Below are 17,739 nucleotides of genomic sequence, written 5' to 3'. Positions count from 1 at the left end.
AGCAGTTACGTCACTCCTCACCCTGAGGGGTTAATCCAGGGGCTCCCAATGCTTTCACCCTAAAGAAACTCGACATTTCAGAGGTCTCTGTCCTTTGGGAGGTTTGTCTTTTTGGAGATGCAGCCCAAGAGGGGTCAGGCTCTGGTTCATGTTTGTTCCAACCCCACCCCCCCCCCCCCCCCCCCCAATCATGAAGTTTTTGCCGACCCACACTCGGAACAAGGAGATAGGGGGTTGACAACCCACTGTTGGTAGAAGAGGGACAGAGATCACTTTGGACAAATGGGTACTGGAGGTCATACAAGAAGGATAAGCACTGGAATTTCGCTGCATTCCTCGGGACATAGTCATGATATCTTGTTGCCACTCCCAGCACAAGAAGCAAGCGGTGGAGACTACTCTGTTAAGGCTCCTTATGATGAGGGCTATAATCCCAGTACCTGTTCCCCAGGAAAATACAGGGCATTATTCTATCTATTTCATTGTACCCAAGAAGGAAGGTTCCTGTTGTGCCCCCCCCCCCCCCTCCCCAATCCTGGATATCAAGAGCGTCAGACATCTGCGTGATTTATTTCCACATGGAAACACTACTCCTTGATAATGGCCATATAATCAGTTTGTAAACTCCCTGGACCTATCCAAGGCCTACCTACATATTCCAGTCTAGCAAGAACATAGTTTCCTATGCCTTGTGGTACTGGGTTGCCATTTTCCTTTCCAGGCCCTTTGGCCTTGCCACTGCCTCCAGAACATTTTTCATTGTTATGGTAGTTGTAGTGGCAGCATTGAGAAAAGAGGGAATCCTGGTGCACAAGTACTTGGATGAGTGGTTAAGCTGGGCAAGAGTCTCTGGGTGACCCAACAGAGTGATCTCCTTGCTTCAGGAACTCTGGTCGTAAACCTGGACAAAAGCAGTCTCAAACCCTCCTAGTCCACGAATATCTGGGAATCCAGTTCAACATCAAGCAGGGCAAGGACTTCTGACCACGAGGCTAAGGAAGTTGTCCAAAGTGTCTGAACATGATATGCCAGACTGTGTGGAGCTATCTTCAAATCCTCTGTTTGATGGCGGCAACCCAGGAAGGTAGTGCAGTGGGTGAGGGCATACATGTGACCACTTCAATGCTTCTTGCTAGCTCGTTGGAACCTACTTTCTCAAGACTTTTCAGTTCACCTCCACTTACCGATGGAAGTATGCTCTTGGCTCCAGTGGTGGCTGCAAGAAGCTTATTTGGACAACTGTGTACCCCTGTCCCCTCAGATCTGTCTGGTCCTCACGACAGATGTGAGCCTCCAGGGCTGGGGTCCTCACTGTCAGGGGGCAGGGTGACTACAGCTGCATTTGCTCAGTAGGGCTTGTTTGAGAGTTGTAGAATCTTTGAAAAAGTTCTGTGCTGGACTCCATCTAATGTCACCCATGTGTGAGGACTAACATACTGCTGTCCTTGGAGAACACCTGTTACAGTAAGCAACTCTGCTTAACTTCATTTTGCCCATGAGAGATAACATTCATTATGTAATTGAACTACCTAGGAATTTATAGCAAATGCTCCCTTCCCCCAAATACTAGATCTCAGTTCTGTGTTCATCTGACTGCCAGGTGTTGCTTTTTAAGGATTTTAAAGTGATACCAAAAAATAGTGAAACTTAAAACTCCATCTTATGCTGTATAAGTTGCATGCTTAAATCCAGTACATACTGAGCTTCTTAAATTATCAAATAGCACACACAAATGTTAGATTAATTTACAGTGTGTCTGCAAGGTAGAACTGCTGCCATGCCATGAATTAGCTATGCTGTCTGGGATGTCCTCCGGTCTTATAGGTGGCGGAGCTCTCAAAGTAAAGATCTGAGTCTTGCTGTAGTGTGTACCTGCTTGGCACCTGTCCCGCTTCCCTCAGTCAGTTTCTTTTCCATGACCTAACAGCACGTGGCGCTCTTGGGTCTCATCACACAGTTTCTGTGAAGTTTGTAAATAAAATTAAAGTTTTTCACTGCCTCCATTAATTGCAGTTAGGCTTAACTACATTTTCATCAGTTTTCCATCGAATGACAGAAAATGCCATTACCACCGGGATTCAAATTCTGTCAGTGCAGGAAGATCATGTCCATTACAGACTGTCATACCCACTGCTTTATTTGCCTGGGACCAAACCACGATCAGGCTAACTGCAGGGACTACAGCCGCATGTCACCATGAGCCCAGAGGCAGAGAGCAGCCAGAATACAAAAATTAAGAAGCTGCTTCGGGATCGTATGCCCTCTCAGAGGAGTCTGCTCGATCCTTCCTGGGACCCCCCCCCCGTCCTTCAAAAGCATCGATGCATCCACAGGCTGCTTTGGTGGGCCTCACGCTTCAAGTGCGTTGACATGAAGAAAGTACCATAGTCTCTGCACGGTGCAGGGGTTGCACCTAATGCGTCAAAGACATAGTTGTCGACCGGCATCAGGGCTCCAGTGCTGGCAGTGGGAGCCATGTTTCGGGCTCGAAGCATGTTCACAAATCATCGAAGAAAGACAGCTCCGAAGCACCATCAACTCCATCAATGCAGACATCATCAAAACCACCAGAGAAGCACATATCGAGTCACGAGGCAAAAAGAATAATACCTCTCCTGATACTTGACGCGGATGTTCTGTCTTCTTCCCCAGATGCCTCTCCAGCATCCTCAACATCTCTAACATCGAGCCTCTACAAGCCCTTACAAAAGAAGGCAAAGACATCAGTGTTGCCCAGAACTCCAGATTCAGAGACGGAGCAACCCATCCTACTGCCGCGAGCTCCACCAAGGGGTGTGTCACTTCAACCTGACATACCACCCCAGGACACATTAGCCTCGCAGGTGATGTTGCATATCTCTTTGATTCTCTCGCAATTCTTGGCCACAGTAGCGACTCAAAGTGGACGTCTACCAGAAACACCACAAGACGCTCCAAGATCTTCACAGGACAGGCCCAGTCTGGGGCCTGCAGCTCAACAACCTCCTCCTTATCTTGGAGACCAGGTTCCTCAACAGGATACCCTTCTGACTCCCCGGAGGAACAACCAGAACCAGTCTCTCTCCTCCAGAGGATCTGACTTATTCTAAGTTCCTCGAGAGGTTAGGAAAACGACTGAATGTTGAAACAAAAAAGGTTCAGGATCCAAGAGCGGATGTACTTGGCCTCCTAAAAATATGAGAGCCCAGCAGAACCTACTGCTCATCCATTACACGACATACTGTATTCAGTCATGAAGAGATCCTGGGAGACCCCCCTATCAGGCCCTCCCACTTCTAGGAAGTATGAGCTTAAATTCAGAATGCGACAATCTTCTTATTTGCATCAACAATTACCACATGGTTCAGTAGTTGTCAAGTCGGCTATGCAAAAAGCTAGTCTCGCCTTCATTCGAATACCCCTCCTGGGAAAGATTTGAAATACATGGATGACTTCAGGAAAAGAGCATACCAATTGGGAATGCTTTACACTAAAATACAACATCAGTTTATAATCACCCAGTACCTATTTGAGTGTTTACAATCATTGAAACATAGACTTCAGGAAGCATCTCCGGACCAGCAACTCCCTGACAAGTTCCACCATATGGAGGAAGGACTTCGTCATCTAATATGTACAGTGTGCAAGGGTTTTGAGATCTTCAAAATCCACAACCAACGCTATCGCGGCTCAACAACTTGCATGGCTACGAGCTAGTGCCATACAAAAGGATGTGCCCTAAAAATTAGCAGACCTGCCCTGTCTACCCAATAATCTGTTTGGTGACCAATTCCGGGAGACAGCTCAATTTAAAGGAACAAAAACTGGCAGTTGTGTCTCTAACTTCTCCATTTGACCTTTCATCCTCCAGGCGGTATTTTGTCTTGCTACAAGCCATCATATCAACGCCGGCCCTTCAGATCTTATCCTGCTTCATGGCCACCACACTATTCTACCTCTCGCCCTCAGTCTTCACAAACACAAGGGGCTAGACAGCATCAGCGTAATCCGAAGCAATCTCTGACAGCACAGGATCCAAATCCCCCGAAACATCACACTGTTTTTAGGGAACTCAAACCCACCACTACCACTCCCAGTTGGGGGCAGGTTGACCCATTTCCTACCTGCATGGGAGGCCATCACAACAGACCTCTGGGTATTACGAATAATACAAGAAGGTTACTCCCTCAACTTCCAATCCATTCCCCCCACTCTACACCTAGTGTGTACAAGACACCTACCTGCGCACTACGATCAAATGCACCTGGAGATCAACAACTTAAACAGCAATGCATCCACGAACTGCCTGTACTACAGTTTCACAAATTATTCTATTCCCAATACTTCTCATACCCAAGAAATCAGGAGGGTTACGTCCCATCCTGGATCTCCGAGCACTCAACAAACATTTGACGAAAAAATTCAAGGTGACACTTTAAGTCCATTCTTCCAACCCAGCGATTGGATGTGTTCCCTGGACCTCAAGGATGCTTATTCCCACATACCGGTACCTCTGCTTTATGGCCACTGGCTGCCACTTTCAGTACAAGATGCTCCCAGAGTTTTCACCAAATGTCTAGCAGTAGCGGTGGTTCACCTTAGACAACAAGGAATCCAAATATTTCTCTATCTGGATGATTGGCTGGGTGCTACCAGTAGCCAATTTCATTACTACCATCAAATGCCTAGATGGCTTGGGCCTAATGATCAACTATGAAAAATTGAACCTGCAACCCACTCGAGCCCATATAGACACCTCCATGGACAGGGCCTTCCTTCCTGAGGCCTGAGTGATCAATTTGACAATACTCGCACACCACCTGCATCAGTCTTCCACTGCCCTTGCTTGCCAGATCTTAACACTCCTGCATCATATGGTGGCAGCTATCTATGCAGGTCTCCACATGCGGCATCTGCAATGGAATCTGTTCTGCAACAGTCTGTGGTAGTTACCATCATGCCCAGCATGAAGCAGGACTTGGACTGGTGGTTGACATCAACAGCTCTCAGTGGGAACCCCACTGCAAACCCCCCAGCCCATCACATCAGACTCACCACAGGCGCATCCACCAAAGGATGGGGCACTCACCTAATCCACTTGCAAACTCAGGGTCTATGGTCCGCCTGGGAGTGCACACATCAAATCAATCTACTGGAACTGAGAGCAATTTGAAATGCTGTTCGAGGCAACACTAGAGGGGAAAACAGTCATGGTCCACAGACAATCAGGTGGCCATGTTCTACATAAACAAAGGAGGGTCTGGTTCCTGGACCCTATGCAAGGAAGCAATACAAATCCTGGAATGGGCAAACAAAAAATCCATTACCCTACAGGCCACCTACCTACCTACCTGGCATCAACAATGCCAGGGCGGACAAACTAAGCAGAATATTTCATTCCCTCGAATGGGAACTTCATCAAGATGTGGCACTCAAACATTTTTCACATCTGGGGCTGGCCACGCATCAACCTCTTCGCTATAGAGCACATCTGCAAGGTTCATACTTTCTGCTCTGTATATCCAAGCTCCCTGAGACTAGCGCAGGATGTATTTCTCACACTGGACGGATGGTCTGCTGAATGCCTTACCCCTCAATACCGCTGATATCTCTCTTGGTGCAGAAATGTATCACAGACAACGCAGATCTCATTCTAATCACTCCAGCGTGGCTCAGACAGCCATGGTACACGTACCTGATTAAACTATCTGTGGACCAACTGTTTCCCCTGGGAAGCAACCCTCACCCAAGAAGGAGGCTCCATCCTGCATCCTCTCTGAATCTCACGGCGTGGAGATCGAAAGGCTGTTATTCTAAGGCCTAGATCTGTCACTTCAGCTCCAAGATATTCTGATCTCTTCTATAAAGCCCTCCGTGAGAAATTAAAGACTGAAATGGGCATGGTATGCCACTTGGTGCTCGGACAGCAGAATGGACCCACTCACCTGTCTTCCAGAATGACTATTGGCATACCATCATTTACTCTACCAAAAAGGGCTAGCCTCAGTCAGTCCACCTAAGTGACATAGCGTTATCACTCTGTACAATGACACATCAATATCCTCTCATCCCTTCATTTTGAGATTTTATGAAAGGTGTGCTACGTCTACGCCCACCGATCCAAAAGCCCCCCCCCCCCCCCATACCTTGGGACTTAAACATTGTGCTAGAAGAACTCATGTTACCACCCTTTGAACCTCTGGATACTTGTCATCCCAGATTCCTTTCCTGGAAAGTACTCTTTCTGGTAGCACTTACCTGTGCGAGACGTGTCGGTGAGCTACAAGCCCTGGTACACTATTCTCCATATCTGGAATTCTTTCACAACAAGGTCACATTACGTACACATCCCACCTTCCTCCCTAAGGTGGTTTCATCTTTCCACCTCAACCAGTCTATCACTATTCCAACCTTTTTCCCTAAGCCTCATAGCAATGACGCAGAACGTAGACTACACACTGGATTGTAAGCGGGTACTCGCTTACTATAAACAAAGGACAGCTTCCGATAACAGTATCGCGGCTTTTTCTCTCTTAACCCTAATGCTCCAGCACTACCTGTTTCCAAGAGAACACTGTCAACATGGATCTCAAACTGCATACGATTCTGCTACCAGAAACGCTCAGTCCTTAGCTTCATCACCTAAAGCACACCAGGTCTGTGCTATGGCGGCTTCCATAGCGCACCTGCGTGACGTGCCCATTCTGGACATTTGCAAAGCTGCAACCTGGTTCTCGCTATATACTTTCACCACCCACTACTGCTTGGAAAAGCTCACAGCGGGCACTTCCTGATGCAAAGAACCAAACAAGGAACTGTCCGCATACTTTCTCCACTGTCTTGAGCGCATAATGAAACTCATAACAGACAAGATCAAAAATGTCTCTCAAGCCACCAGCTGGGGACTCCCAGACAGCATGGTTAATTCATGCTACTTATCTACGGGAAAAGAGCAAGTTTGCTTACCGTAAATGGTGTGTTCCGTAGATAGCAGATGAATTAGCCATGCTGACCCTCCCACCTCCCCGGACAGTTCATGCTACCATTTTCATCTGCTTAGTCATGAACTGAGGAGACTGAGGGAAGCAGGGGAGGTGCCAAGCAGGAGCATACTACAGCAAGATTCAGATCTTTACTTTGAGAGCTCCGCCACCTACAGGACCAGAAGACATCCCAGACAGCATGGCTAATTCATCTGCTCTCTACGGAAAACACAGTTTACAGTAAGCAAACTTGGTCTTCTAGACTAAGAATTTGTTTTTTCTTGTCTTCATTTCTGATTTGTCAGCTCCTTTTTTTGGAATAGCTCTAGCAAGATTACAAAAAGCACATTTTAAATTTAATCATTCCACATATATTAAAGCAATATTAATTTAATGCCTCACTTTTAGGTTGCCAGATTTTTTTCCTCTTTCAGTATTGATGGTAGTGGTGGTTCAGACATTGACTGCCACTTATCGTAGTCCATTCAGACTGTACTGGTTTGTCTTTTTTCTTTCTGGTTTTTTCATAACAAACTTTGAAGTATACTGAGGCTTATTGTTCTTTATTTACAACAGTTTAGAAAATGAGAGCATAGTATGTACATGTATATATTGCTACTGCCTTGTAACTTGTGGTCGGTAATAAATTCTCTCTCAAACCTTTGGGTATACTCTTGTCTTTAAAGTACCTATATTGAGCTTATAAAAATAAATTTTTTACCAAGAAAACAAAAGAACAAATGTTAACATTAGTACAGCAGTGTTAGATCTCCTTCATTTAAGGTTTTGATATGTGGCCAAAAACGTTAGCCTGGGAGCTATTCTTCACAAAGATTATTTGAAAATAGCTGTCCCGGTGATCTGTATAGTAGTGGTTTGGAACACAAGCCACAAGATACAAATCTTTGAAAATTGTGCATCCAGATTTGGCATGTCTGTAAATCTCATTTGCCATAAGATTGGCTTTTTTTTTTCCTCCACCTGCTAACTTGGGTTTGATAGCCTCTCTCACAATAAGCAGTTTGAACTGGCACATGTATTACAAAGGTTTTTCATAATCGCTTTCTTGCCTGAATTTCATTTTATTTATTAAAATAAAAATGTTTATATTATAAATGTTTTTATAATCTCCTGATGAAATAACTCAACAGTTCCAGTTGATCATCAGCCCTATATATATGTTCAATTTTTTTTTATTTTTTAGTGAAAAAGTTTCAGAAATAGAGTGAAAAAGCTATTTTCCATTGATAAGTAATCTGAATCACCCAAGATATGTGGGGTGATGTCATCCAGTGGCACTAAAAGACTCTCCTCTCCAAGCTAATAGAACTTTTAGCTCCACTGATCATATGCAGGAACTCCTGTGTGTGGGTGTTGCCTCGAGACCTTTAATCTTCTTTTTTTTTTTTTTTTTTGTCTGCATAAAAGCACGGATGTGTACTCTTCTCGCTCCTCAATTTGCTTTCAATTTTCATTTATCTTTTTTTCTCAATTTTTTTGTTGCCTCACTGCCTCTGAAGCATCCCCCAAAAGCACTTTTTCATTTCTACAAGGAAAAAAAAAATTGTGGAGTCCATCCCCTTAGTCAAACTTCAAGAACCATTTCCTTCAGCCTTGTCTGAAAAGAAAAAACGTATGATCAATAGCTTAAATTGTGCCTGTGATCACATAATGACTATTAGTTGGTCATGAGCTCTACAATAGCTGCTTAGGCCCAGATCATCATCAGGCTAACTGCCTGGTCTGCAGACTGATGTCCCTGTGGACTCATATGTCACTTGGCCCAATGCTGGGCCAAGTGACATATGAGTAAATTCTCCTCCTGGAATGCCTACTTGGAGACATTGCGATGAAGGGAGTCTAGCTGTAGCTCCTCCAAAACTCCCCCATTGGCTCAAGCCATGGGGTCAAACACTAAGGACTGACATGTCAAAGACCAAGTGGGCACCATTCATAGGAACTTCCCTCTGCACCAAAAAAGCAAAAGCATTGAGGTGCATTGACAGCATATAAGCAAGATGAATCGAAGAAAATACAGGTACGTGCATAATGCATCAATTCATCCAATGCATGTAGCACTGAAGAAGGTGAATCGATGCACTGTGACAAGGTACATCGCAGTATCCAATACAAGTAATGCACTATGTGTCAGCATTTGGTGCCAGAATTATCAAAGCTGTATGGAGCACCAAATTGACACAGTGTATCGATGTACTTGTGCACATCCCTTTGCAGTATGATGCATTGGTGCAGATTTTAATATGCTGTTGTAACATGATCAGCCTGATTTAGCCTGATTTACCACTCTATTCTGTGCCTCTCTAATACACAGGGCATACAAACTGACCCCTCACTGATCAGAGTGCACCACCTCGACATATTCTGCCTCTTCTTGCTGGGGATCTAAACATTTCAGAGAAGTTTATCCAACCACCTCTGATTATACCACTGAATTTAAACATCCTATGCCTCCATGACTTCTGGAGTCCCACTTTCTGCATGTGGCCTTATCCTCTCAGCTCTATGCTGCAAAGGCACTTCAGTGATGGGTCAGTTTCTGCACCTATCACCACACTGCTACAGGTTTCACAGTTGCTATCAGAAGGTTTAGGTCCGGAAACCCCAGATCCGATCTGTTCAATTGAGCCTTTCTCGTTTAACAGACCTCACATTGTGGAGCAAGTGCCCATTCTGGTATCTGAGTTAAGATGCCCCTCCTCCAACAAGGCATCCGAGAAATATACAAGCAAATGATCAGATGACAGACAGTAAAGACTGTTTTTGTTTTTCTAGGGAATCCACATCATCTTTTTCCTTGCCTTCATTTTTTTACTGCGATACTTCCGTCAATCATACTCGTACTGCAATTTCTACCTCACTGCTACGGCTGGATCCTCGTCCATGGCTTTTCATCATTGGTTACAGCAACTTCACATTCAGGAGTTGCTCAACCATTACTTCCCTCTTAAATCCAATGATCCTGCCTCTATCACCTCAGTCTTTGGAAGAGTTGTGGAAAAGTGGTCACTCCAGTGGATTCACCTGGAAGCTTCATGAGCATGCCTTCCGACCTGCCACTGGAGCTATATGACTAATCTCCTCCCGATCTCTTCTACTCCAAATTCATGAAAAAAATTTGACACAGCCCTACACTTTAAAGTTCAAAAAGACAAACTTTCTCAAACAGAAGGTCTTGCTCGATATTTTAGGTATTCCTTCTGAACCCATGGTGCTCCCAACACATGCCCTTATGGATACACTGCAGATGAAGATGTAGGAGATGGCCATATTTGGCATCACCTCAAATAATAAATGCAGAAATCTGAGCTACAGAATTGCACAAGTACCACATCAGTCCGTAGTGGTTGAAACAATATTTGAGAGTCAAAAAGACTGAGTTATATTCACTCACTACATAAAAGATCACAAGCTCCTGGTCAACTTTGGGGAAAAAAAAAAAAAAAAAAATTTCAGGGTTCCATGTTCACTGCCTGTATGGGTTACTATTGGTTCTACAAAGTCCAATATATCCATGACTATATACAAAAACTGAAGCCTTTCATGTGATCAAAAGCTGGAGAGAATCTTGCCATAGCTTATTCCACATCATGGAGAAGTTATTTGGCATCTCTTGCAATCTTGAGTTTTTCGACTCTGTGGCAATAACCTCAGCGGCTTCCATTGGAGCTAGGCGTATAGTGTGGCTCTGAGCCAGTAGCATATGGGAAAGATGTTCATGAGAAGCTAGTGGGCTTTCCTTGTTTAGGAGATGATCTGTTTTGAGACATTGATATAAACCAGACTAAAATGTGGCAGACCAATGCTATAGTCTACAACAGACCCTCTGTCTGTACCTTGTTGACCTCTTTTACAGAAGACCTTGCTATCTTAGATACCCTTATTGTTCCTTCAGTATGGTCTGCCTCCTCTATAGCCAAATAGATACCATCAATAACTGGTTGATCTCAACAAAGAATACAGACAAAGTGAAATTATCTCAATAGGCCCAACCTAAACCAGGTCCAAGTTGTTGGGGTTTTTTTTTATCCTGGTTCCCCCAACAATTTCCCACTCTGGTTGGAAGAGAATTCAGTCCTTCCTGGCAACATGGTGCCAAATCACAATGGATAAATGGATCTTAAAGATTGCACATGCTGGTTACCACTTAAATTTTTCACAAATCCCCTGTCTTGTGTCTCACACCTTCACTCCATGATCAGTCTGAGCTTCTTCATTTTGCATGGAAACCTACTCTTCTCCAGCAGCAAGACTTAGAGAAAATCCCAACTTTGTAAACAAACCAGGGGTTCTATTTCCAAGAAATTGGGTGGGTTGTGACCTATTCTGGACTTGATTCCTGAACAGCCATCTCTGCTGGGACAAGTTCAAAATGAACTTTTATCTCCATACTTCCCTTTTCTCCAAAAAACAGATTGGATGTGTTCACTGAATCTTAGGGACACATGTACACAACCCTATCCATCCTTCATTTCAAGCCGGGTTGTTCTTATTACCAGTACAAAGTACTCCTGTTTGGCCTATCAAGCTGCTCACTGCATCTTTAAGTGCCACACAGTAGTAGTGTTTCACTTAAGATGTTCAGGCATCCAGGTCTTCCCCTGTCTGTATAACTGGCTGATAACAGCATCCTCCCCAGAGGGAGCATTGTAAGCTCATCACACCACGATGTTTACTACAGACTCTCAGACTTTTTGTTAACTCTGTATAGATTTCTCAGACTCCAACCCAGTGAATCCAGTTCATCGGGGTATGGATAGATTTCCTTATAACAGTGTTCTACCTGCCTCTGACGCAGCCCAAATGCTGAGCTGCTTAATTTCTTCTGTCCATTCAATACTGCACAGCTTGTCAAATATTAGTTATCTGCTGCCACATGGCAGTGGTGATTCATGTAGTGCCCTTGACTTGCCTACATATGTCTTCATATGCAAACAATATGATCAGTTTAGTCCCAAATATGGTAATATTGATCTCTCAGCCAATGAAACTGTAGTTTCACTGGTGGCTCTTCCTTATTTACTTTGAGATGGAGCCCCACCAAACACTTTGACCTCTTCCCTGCCAGATCACTTTAGCAACAGATGTCTCCACCAAATTTGGGGGTGCGCATATCTTGTCCTGTCACTTGGGGCACCTGGTCTCTTGAAGAAACATCTTCAAATCTATCTTCTTGAGCTCAGAGTGATAAATGTGCTCAATGTTCACGCATCTCCCCTTAAAGGAAGAGCATCTTAATTCAACCCAGCAACCAGGCTGTCATGTTTTGTCAACAAGCAGGGATGACCTGGCTGTTGGCAACTGTCAAGAGATGCTGGAGATTTAGTGGTGGGCAATCTATTATCGTGCCAACCTTCAGGCCACAAGCCTTTTTAGGAGTGTCAAATATATTAGTGGGCTGCCTCAGCAAGTGTTCCAGCCTCGCGAATGGTCCATCAGTCAATCCATGATAGTCAAAGTCTTCGAGTTGTGGGGTTATCCATGGATAGATCTGTTTGTGATGGAGTGCAATCGGAACATCTTAAAGTTTTGCTCCATTGTGCCTAGTGAACTTTGAATTGCTCGGGATGCTTTAATAATTCAGGCTAAAGCCTGGTGTAGACTTTGTAACCCCTGCCTCTTAATAATGACAATTCAGAAGCTGCTTCAAGACCATCTCCATAATTCCCATAGCTCCAGCATGGCCCAGACATGTCTGGTATGTGTAGTTCATTAGTCTTTCACAACTTCCTCCAGTTCATCTTGGAGCACATTCTCCTCTGCTTTCTCAAGAATACAGCAAATTACTTCAACCATATCTGGAATCACTCAGTCTCACAGCATGGATGTTGAGCACGCTAAGAGCAGACCTGTCCTTGCCCAAATTCTTCTCTAGACTTGCAAGCCTTCAACTAGGCACAACACTGCTTTGAAGTGGAACAGTTATTCCTGCTGGTGAACAAAGAATGATCTTGATCCATTCTCCTGAGAATAGGAGTTGTTGCTGTTCAATTTGCACCTTATTTGGGATACCAGCCTAGCTACATCCTCAGAGTACACCTAAGTACCATAGCAGATTACTGAGTGCTAGAGAGAAACCTGTTTCCCACATCATATAGTGGCAAAATTCTTGAAAGGGTTATGGCACTTGAAACTGCTAGTTCCCTGGGACCTCGCCATTCTTACCCAGTTGATGAAAGCCCCCTTACAGCCAATGGACATGGTGTCCTTTGAAGATAATCTTCTTATTGGCTGTAGCCTCAGTTTGCAAAGTAAGTGAACTACAAGCACTTGTCCACTATCCACCTTGCACACCTTTCTCTCACAATAAGGTGGTCCCTCATATACATTCAAAATTTCTCCTGAAAGTGGTATCTGCATTCCCCCTTAATCCATACTATTGCTGATGTTTTATTCTGTGGCCACATGCTAATGATAGTGAAAAGAACCTCCACACCTTGGACTGTTAACGAGCTCTGGCCTACTACGGTACAAGAAAACTCTGCCGCATCATCAGGCTTCACAACTCTTTAGTCGTCTTTTTGATCCCAGTTGACTGGGTGCTCCAGCGTCAAAGTACAACCACTTCAACTGGATAAGCCACTGTTGAAAACGGGATACTGGACTTGATGGACCCTCGGTCTGACCCAGTATGGCAATTCTTGTTAGTATGTTCTTATTAGCTACAGTATGAGTCATGGAGTGTGGTAATTGCAGCATGCAGGGCATGGCTAGTTGGTCCCCACTCTATTTGGCACCCAGTACTACATCTTTCCTCTCATGACCTTCCCCTTTGAGTTTTTAAGCTTCTGAGTAAGACGGAGAGCATGCACTGAGCACTGGATGTGACTTGCTCTTAGTGTTGGGAGCAGCAGTACTGGAGGCGCTTTTTGGTAGCCACATGTGGCAGCCAAGGTAACTAACCGGTCTGGCTGCCTGCATCACATAGATTTCTCTAGTCTTCTGCACTTGTACATAGACGATACTGATCCATTGTGACAAGTTCATGTCTCTGCCCCTTCTCTCCCTTTCTTTTAAAAGTCAGAAAAGACTTCTGTGCTTCCCTAGCTCCTCTTGACCATGAGTCTTCTACATGTATGTATTGTCTATGAAGGTTGATGTGCCAGATAACATTAATGTAGGTGTGCCTTGGGTTTGAAAAGCTTGGGAAAAGCTGAGCTACATGTGACTGGTTGTCTACCACTGGGTACGTAAGTATATAAATTCATGTGTTTAAATAAACACCAACTCCTTGCTCTTCGCCCAGTGTCTTTTACTTAATCTCTTAACAGTGTCTGCTACTTCTGTCCATATCTGTCCCAAGCATCTCCAAATTTAGAGCCAACCTCTGGATATTTTAGATCAAAAAGACCTGCAACAAACTGTCCCCAAATTAAATGCAAACATCAGATGAGGCATAGTATCTACCTAATTGATTTAGGTTAAGAGAAAGTAATCATTAAAGAATGATTTAAAGTTATAAGATAGGGTGAGTATAAGACCCAGATGACTCGACTATCCACTCATGGCCCACGCAAGGTGCCATACATATCAGTCTTGATATTTTAAGCATAGTTTGTCCGTTTATGGGTTTGTTTGTTTTTTAATGTAGTTAAATAAAATCTAAAGGCGCAATTAAAAGAATACAATGACAGAGAGAAACCCCAGCTGATGTTTCAGAACTCATGCATCAGGGAGACTTATCTTAGAGAGGAAGTCATCTGGAACGAATGCTCCAGCTTAGGCTATTTCAGACACTTCTTTTCTCACATTCCCAGATTAGTAGTGTCCACACTAACAAAATAGGAATTGCAATAAAATTGTCTGTTCCTTTCTTAGAGCATGAGCTTTGTTAGATCGATGGGTGACTACTCTAGAAAATATATTTTTGCAGTGTTATACAGGGACAATAGAATGCCTTTTTGATTGGGGGAGGGGCCAACCAAGTTCTGGCCCAATTCCTCTCCAATTCTGACACTCTGCTCACATTCCACTGCTGCTTTTTTACTTTAGTTAATCTATCTTAGGTGATTAACATTTATTAAATATCAGCCATATCTAGGCAATGTATTTAGTCCTAAATAATACCAAAATCCAGGGAGATGCAGAAGATTTAATAAGTCCCCATAGCTTCAAATAAATTTAATGAAAGGAAATCTTATTTTTCAACAGCAACTCTGTTGCTTGAAACAGCACAATTATTTGAAACTGTCCGTCCCGTGTCCCCGTCCCCCCCCCCCCCCCCCGACACGGACCCGGGTTTCGCCAAACCCGGCTGCGTTGGGGGATGGGGGTGGAGGGTGGGGGATAGACAATTTAATGTGTTCATTAACTAACTATAGCATAAAGAAACAAACAGTAAAAATGGGGACCAATACAATGGATCAAAACATAACCAGAACTTTAAAATATAAAGACATGCCTTTTTCAATTTATGCTTACATTAGATTCACAAGAATCTAATGTAAACCACATGGTAGCAGAATTCCTCACCTTAGACATGCAAAATAACCCTCATCAGATACAAAATAAGTGATTACAAATTAAAAACAAATATGCAGACAAGAATGATAACCTCATGAGATGCCAGTTGGCCACCTCTGTGCTAGCAGAATTCCTCACACTTGCAGAAAACCCAGGTGCTCACAATTACAGGACCAAAAGAAGTTACCATAAAATAGAAACGTGCAGACAAAAGCTAAACTGGAAACCACAACAAGCCAGGCGGTATTTATGCAGTGCAAGCATGGAAAACATAACCACTACCATTCCTCAAAGAGAAAAAAAATCTAGAAATATAATTCATAATAGTAAAACCATACATGGCTTCAGTAATTTTGTAATCTGAGTTCTTTAGGATGTTGCTGTGGATTTGTTTATAGATCTTGTGCATATCAGTTCATAAAATTCTGTGTTTTTGTTTTTAAATTAAAAACCTTTAAAAGCCAAAAATCAGTCAAAAGCTAGTGATTGCCTTGAGTCATTTCAGGATATCATTCCGTTATACATATTTCATAAATGAGAAACTAATTTAAATTGGTAAAGAGCCTAAAAAACTCTATAAATAGCTGCTTTGGTTAGATAAGAATATGCAATTCCGTTCCAAGCAGGTGTGTTCTGCCTTGTAAATTTTATTTTTTTGCAAATAAGCTTGGGGGGGAAAATCCTTCAATCTTTTTTTTGTTTCAATGGTGATGCATTATTCTATTCAACCAGCTTGCACTTTGCTAAAATCCTTTATTTTTACCTCTGTTTAACATGTAGGTAAATCCTCATTGACTATTCAGTTTGTTGAAGGCCAGTTCGTTGATTCATATGATCCAACCATAGAAAACAGTAAGTACTGCATTCCTTCTCTCACATATGAAGTTTTTTCATTTGTAGTCTTGAAAATAGCAATTGTGTAACAAATTAAAAAAATATATATATTGGTGCATTCTAAATGGAAATTCCAAGGTAAGCTGGAGAATGAATGAGTACAATGTGGATTCTGCTCATATATATATGTCCTGGAGATCCTAGTAATTCTTGGTTTGAGACTTGGAGCTGACTAGGGTTTTTGAGGGATGGAGGAGCAACTGGAGCCCAACCCATGACCTACGTCAAGAGGGGGAGGGGAGAGACAGCATGCTATCCCAAAACTTTTTTATCACTGCTTACTTGTGTCTTGAGAGAGAAGAAACAGCAAGCTTACAGGGTGGGGTGGGGGGGGGGGGGGAGAATCTGGAAGAGATGGGTGCAGAGTGGTGGATCTTGGAGGCCAATGAAAGAAACAAGGGAAGATTTCAGGAAAATCTGAAGAACCCCCTGCCAAGAGTTGTATAAGGTACTTGCAAGGCTATAGTATTTTCTCAAAAGCAGGGGTTCACTTTTACTCCCATGGTGAAATCTTTTTTTTTTTTCCTTTTTATCTTGAAAGGGGGGGTCACATGAGAATTGGGCACCAATGTTGCAGGCTGTTTGAAGGTCTTGATCTCTTTTCTTGTTGGTGACCACGTAGATTTTTAATCTGACTGAACGTGACTTATGCGTAATATTAGACATGACTGTTTATGTTCTGTAAATGCCAGTTTGACCCTGATGTATAGTGTTTGGAGTTGACACCACTGATGTTTTCTGGATTCAAATATAAAAAGGCCAGTAAAAAGTTGATTGTTGGATAGATATGAAATTGGGTGTGTGTGTTGGGGGGGGGGGGGGGGGTTTGAGTTGATATTTGATAGTAAAATTTGGAAGACTAATTGTGTTTGCATGCTATATATATATATATATATATATATATATATATATATATATATATATATATATTTTGCCCTTAGACTACTAACTTTTTTAATTTTAGGAGTCCTAATGGTGTCTTCCAGGCATGGGAAAAATGTTTACAAAAACTTGAGCATCAGCTAAGAATTTTTAGGTATTGGGGCAGTTCTCTTCCCCCTCCCTCCCCCCCCCATGCTCATTTTGCAGATTTTTTTTTTTTTGGGGGGGGGGGCTTCTTGTGTTACTACTTTTGGTACCTATGTACTAATAGTTTATTCTATAGGCTCAAAATGGGAGAATCTTAGAATCTCTTGATTATGCATGGCCCTCTAACTCCTATACTTGTCTACTTCTATAAGTATGTAGAAAGAAAACGCCATGCAGGAGCTTGCTTCCCGCACGTCCTATCTGGCGGCCATCTTGCCCAGGCACTGAATTTTTAAGTTACTTGTGGCCTTTCCAATCCTGCTTCACCCTATCTGTCTTGGATTTTTGCTTCCCATTTTCTTTGTTTGGATCA

The 17,739-nt window shown here is 43.1% G+C and overlaps 1 protein-coding gene across 1 annotated transcript in view; it reads left to right on the top strand.

Annotated features, from left to right (window-relative positions):
• The window catches only part of RHEB (Ras homolog, mTORC1 binding), a 123,108-nt gene that overhangs the window by 7,471 nt on the left and 97,898 nt on the right, over positions 1-17,739 (top strand). Inside the window, exon 2 of the mRNA XM_029588427.1 lies at positions 16,224-16,295. Coding sequence (XP_029444287.1) covers positions 16,224-16,295 — 72 coding nt within the window. The remainder of the gene's footprint in view (positions 1-16,223; positions 16,296-17,739) is intronic.

Source organism: Rhinatrema bivittatum, chromosome 2 (assembly GCF_901001135.1).
Source record: "Rhinatrema bivittatum chromosome 2, aRhiBiv1.1, whole genome shotgun sequence".
Lineage (NCBI taxonomy): Eukaryota > Metazoa > Chordata > Amphibia > Gymnophiona > Rhinatrematidae > Rhinatrema > Rhinatrema bivittatum.
Note: the sequence above shows the minus strand (reverse complement) of the source record. Positions and strands in the feature narration are given on the sequence as shown.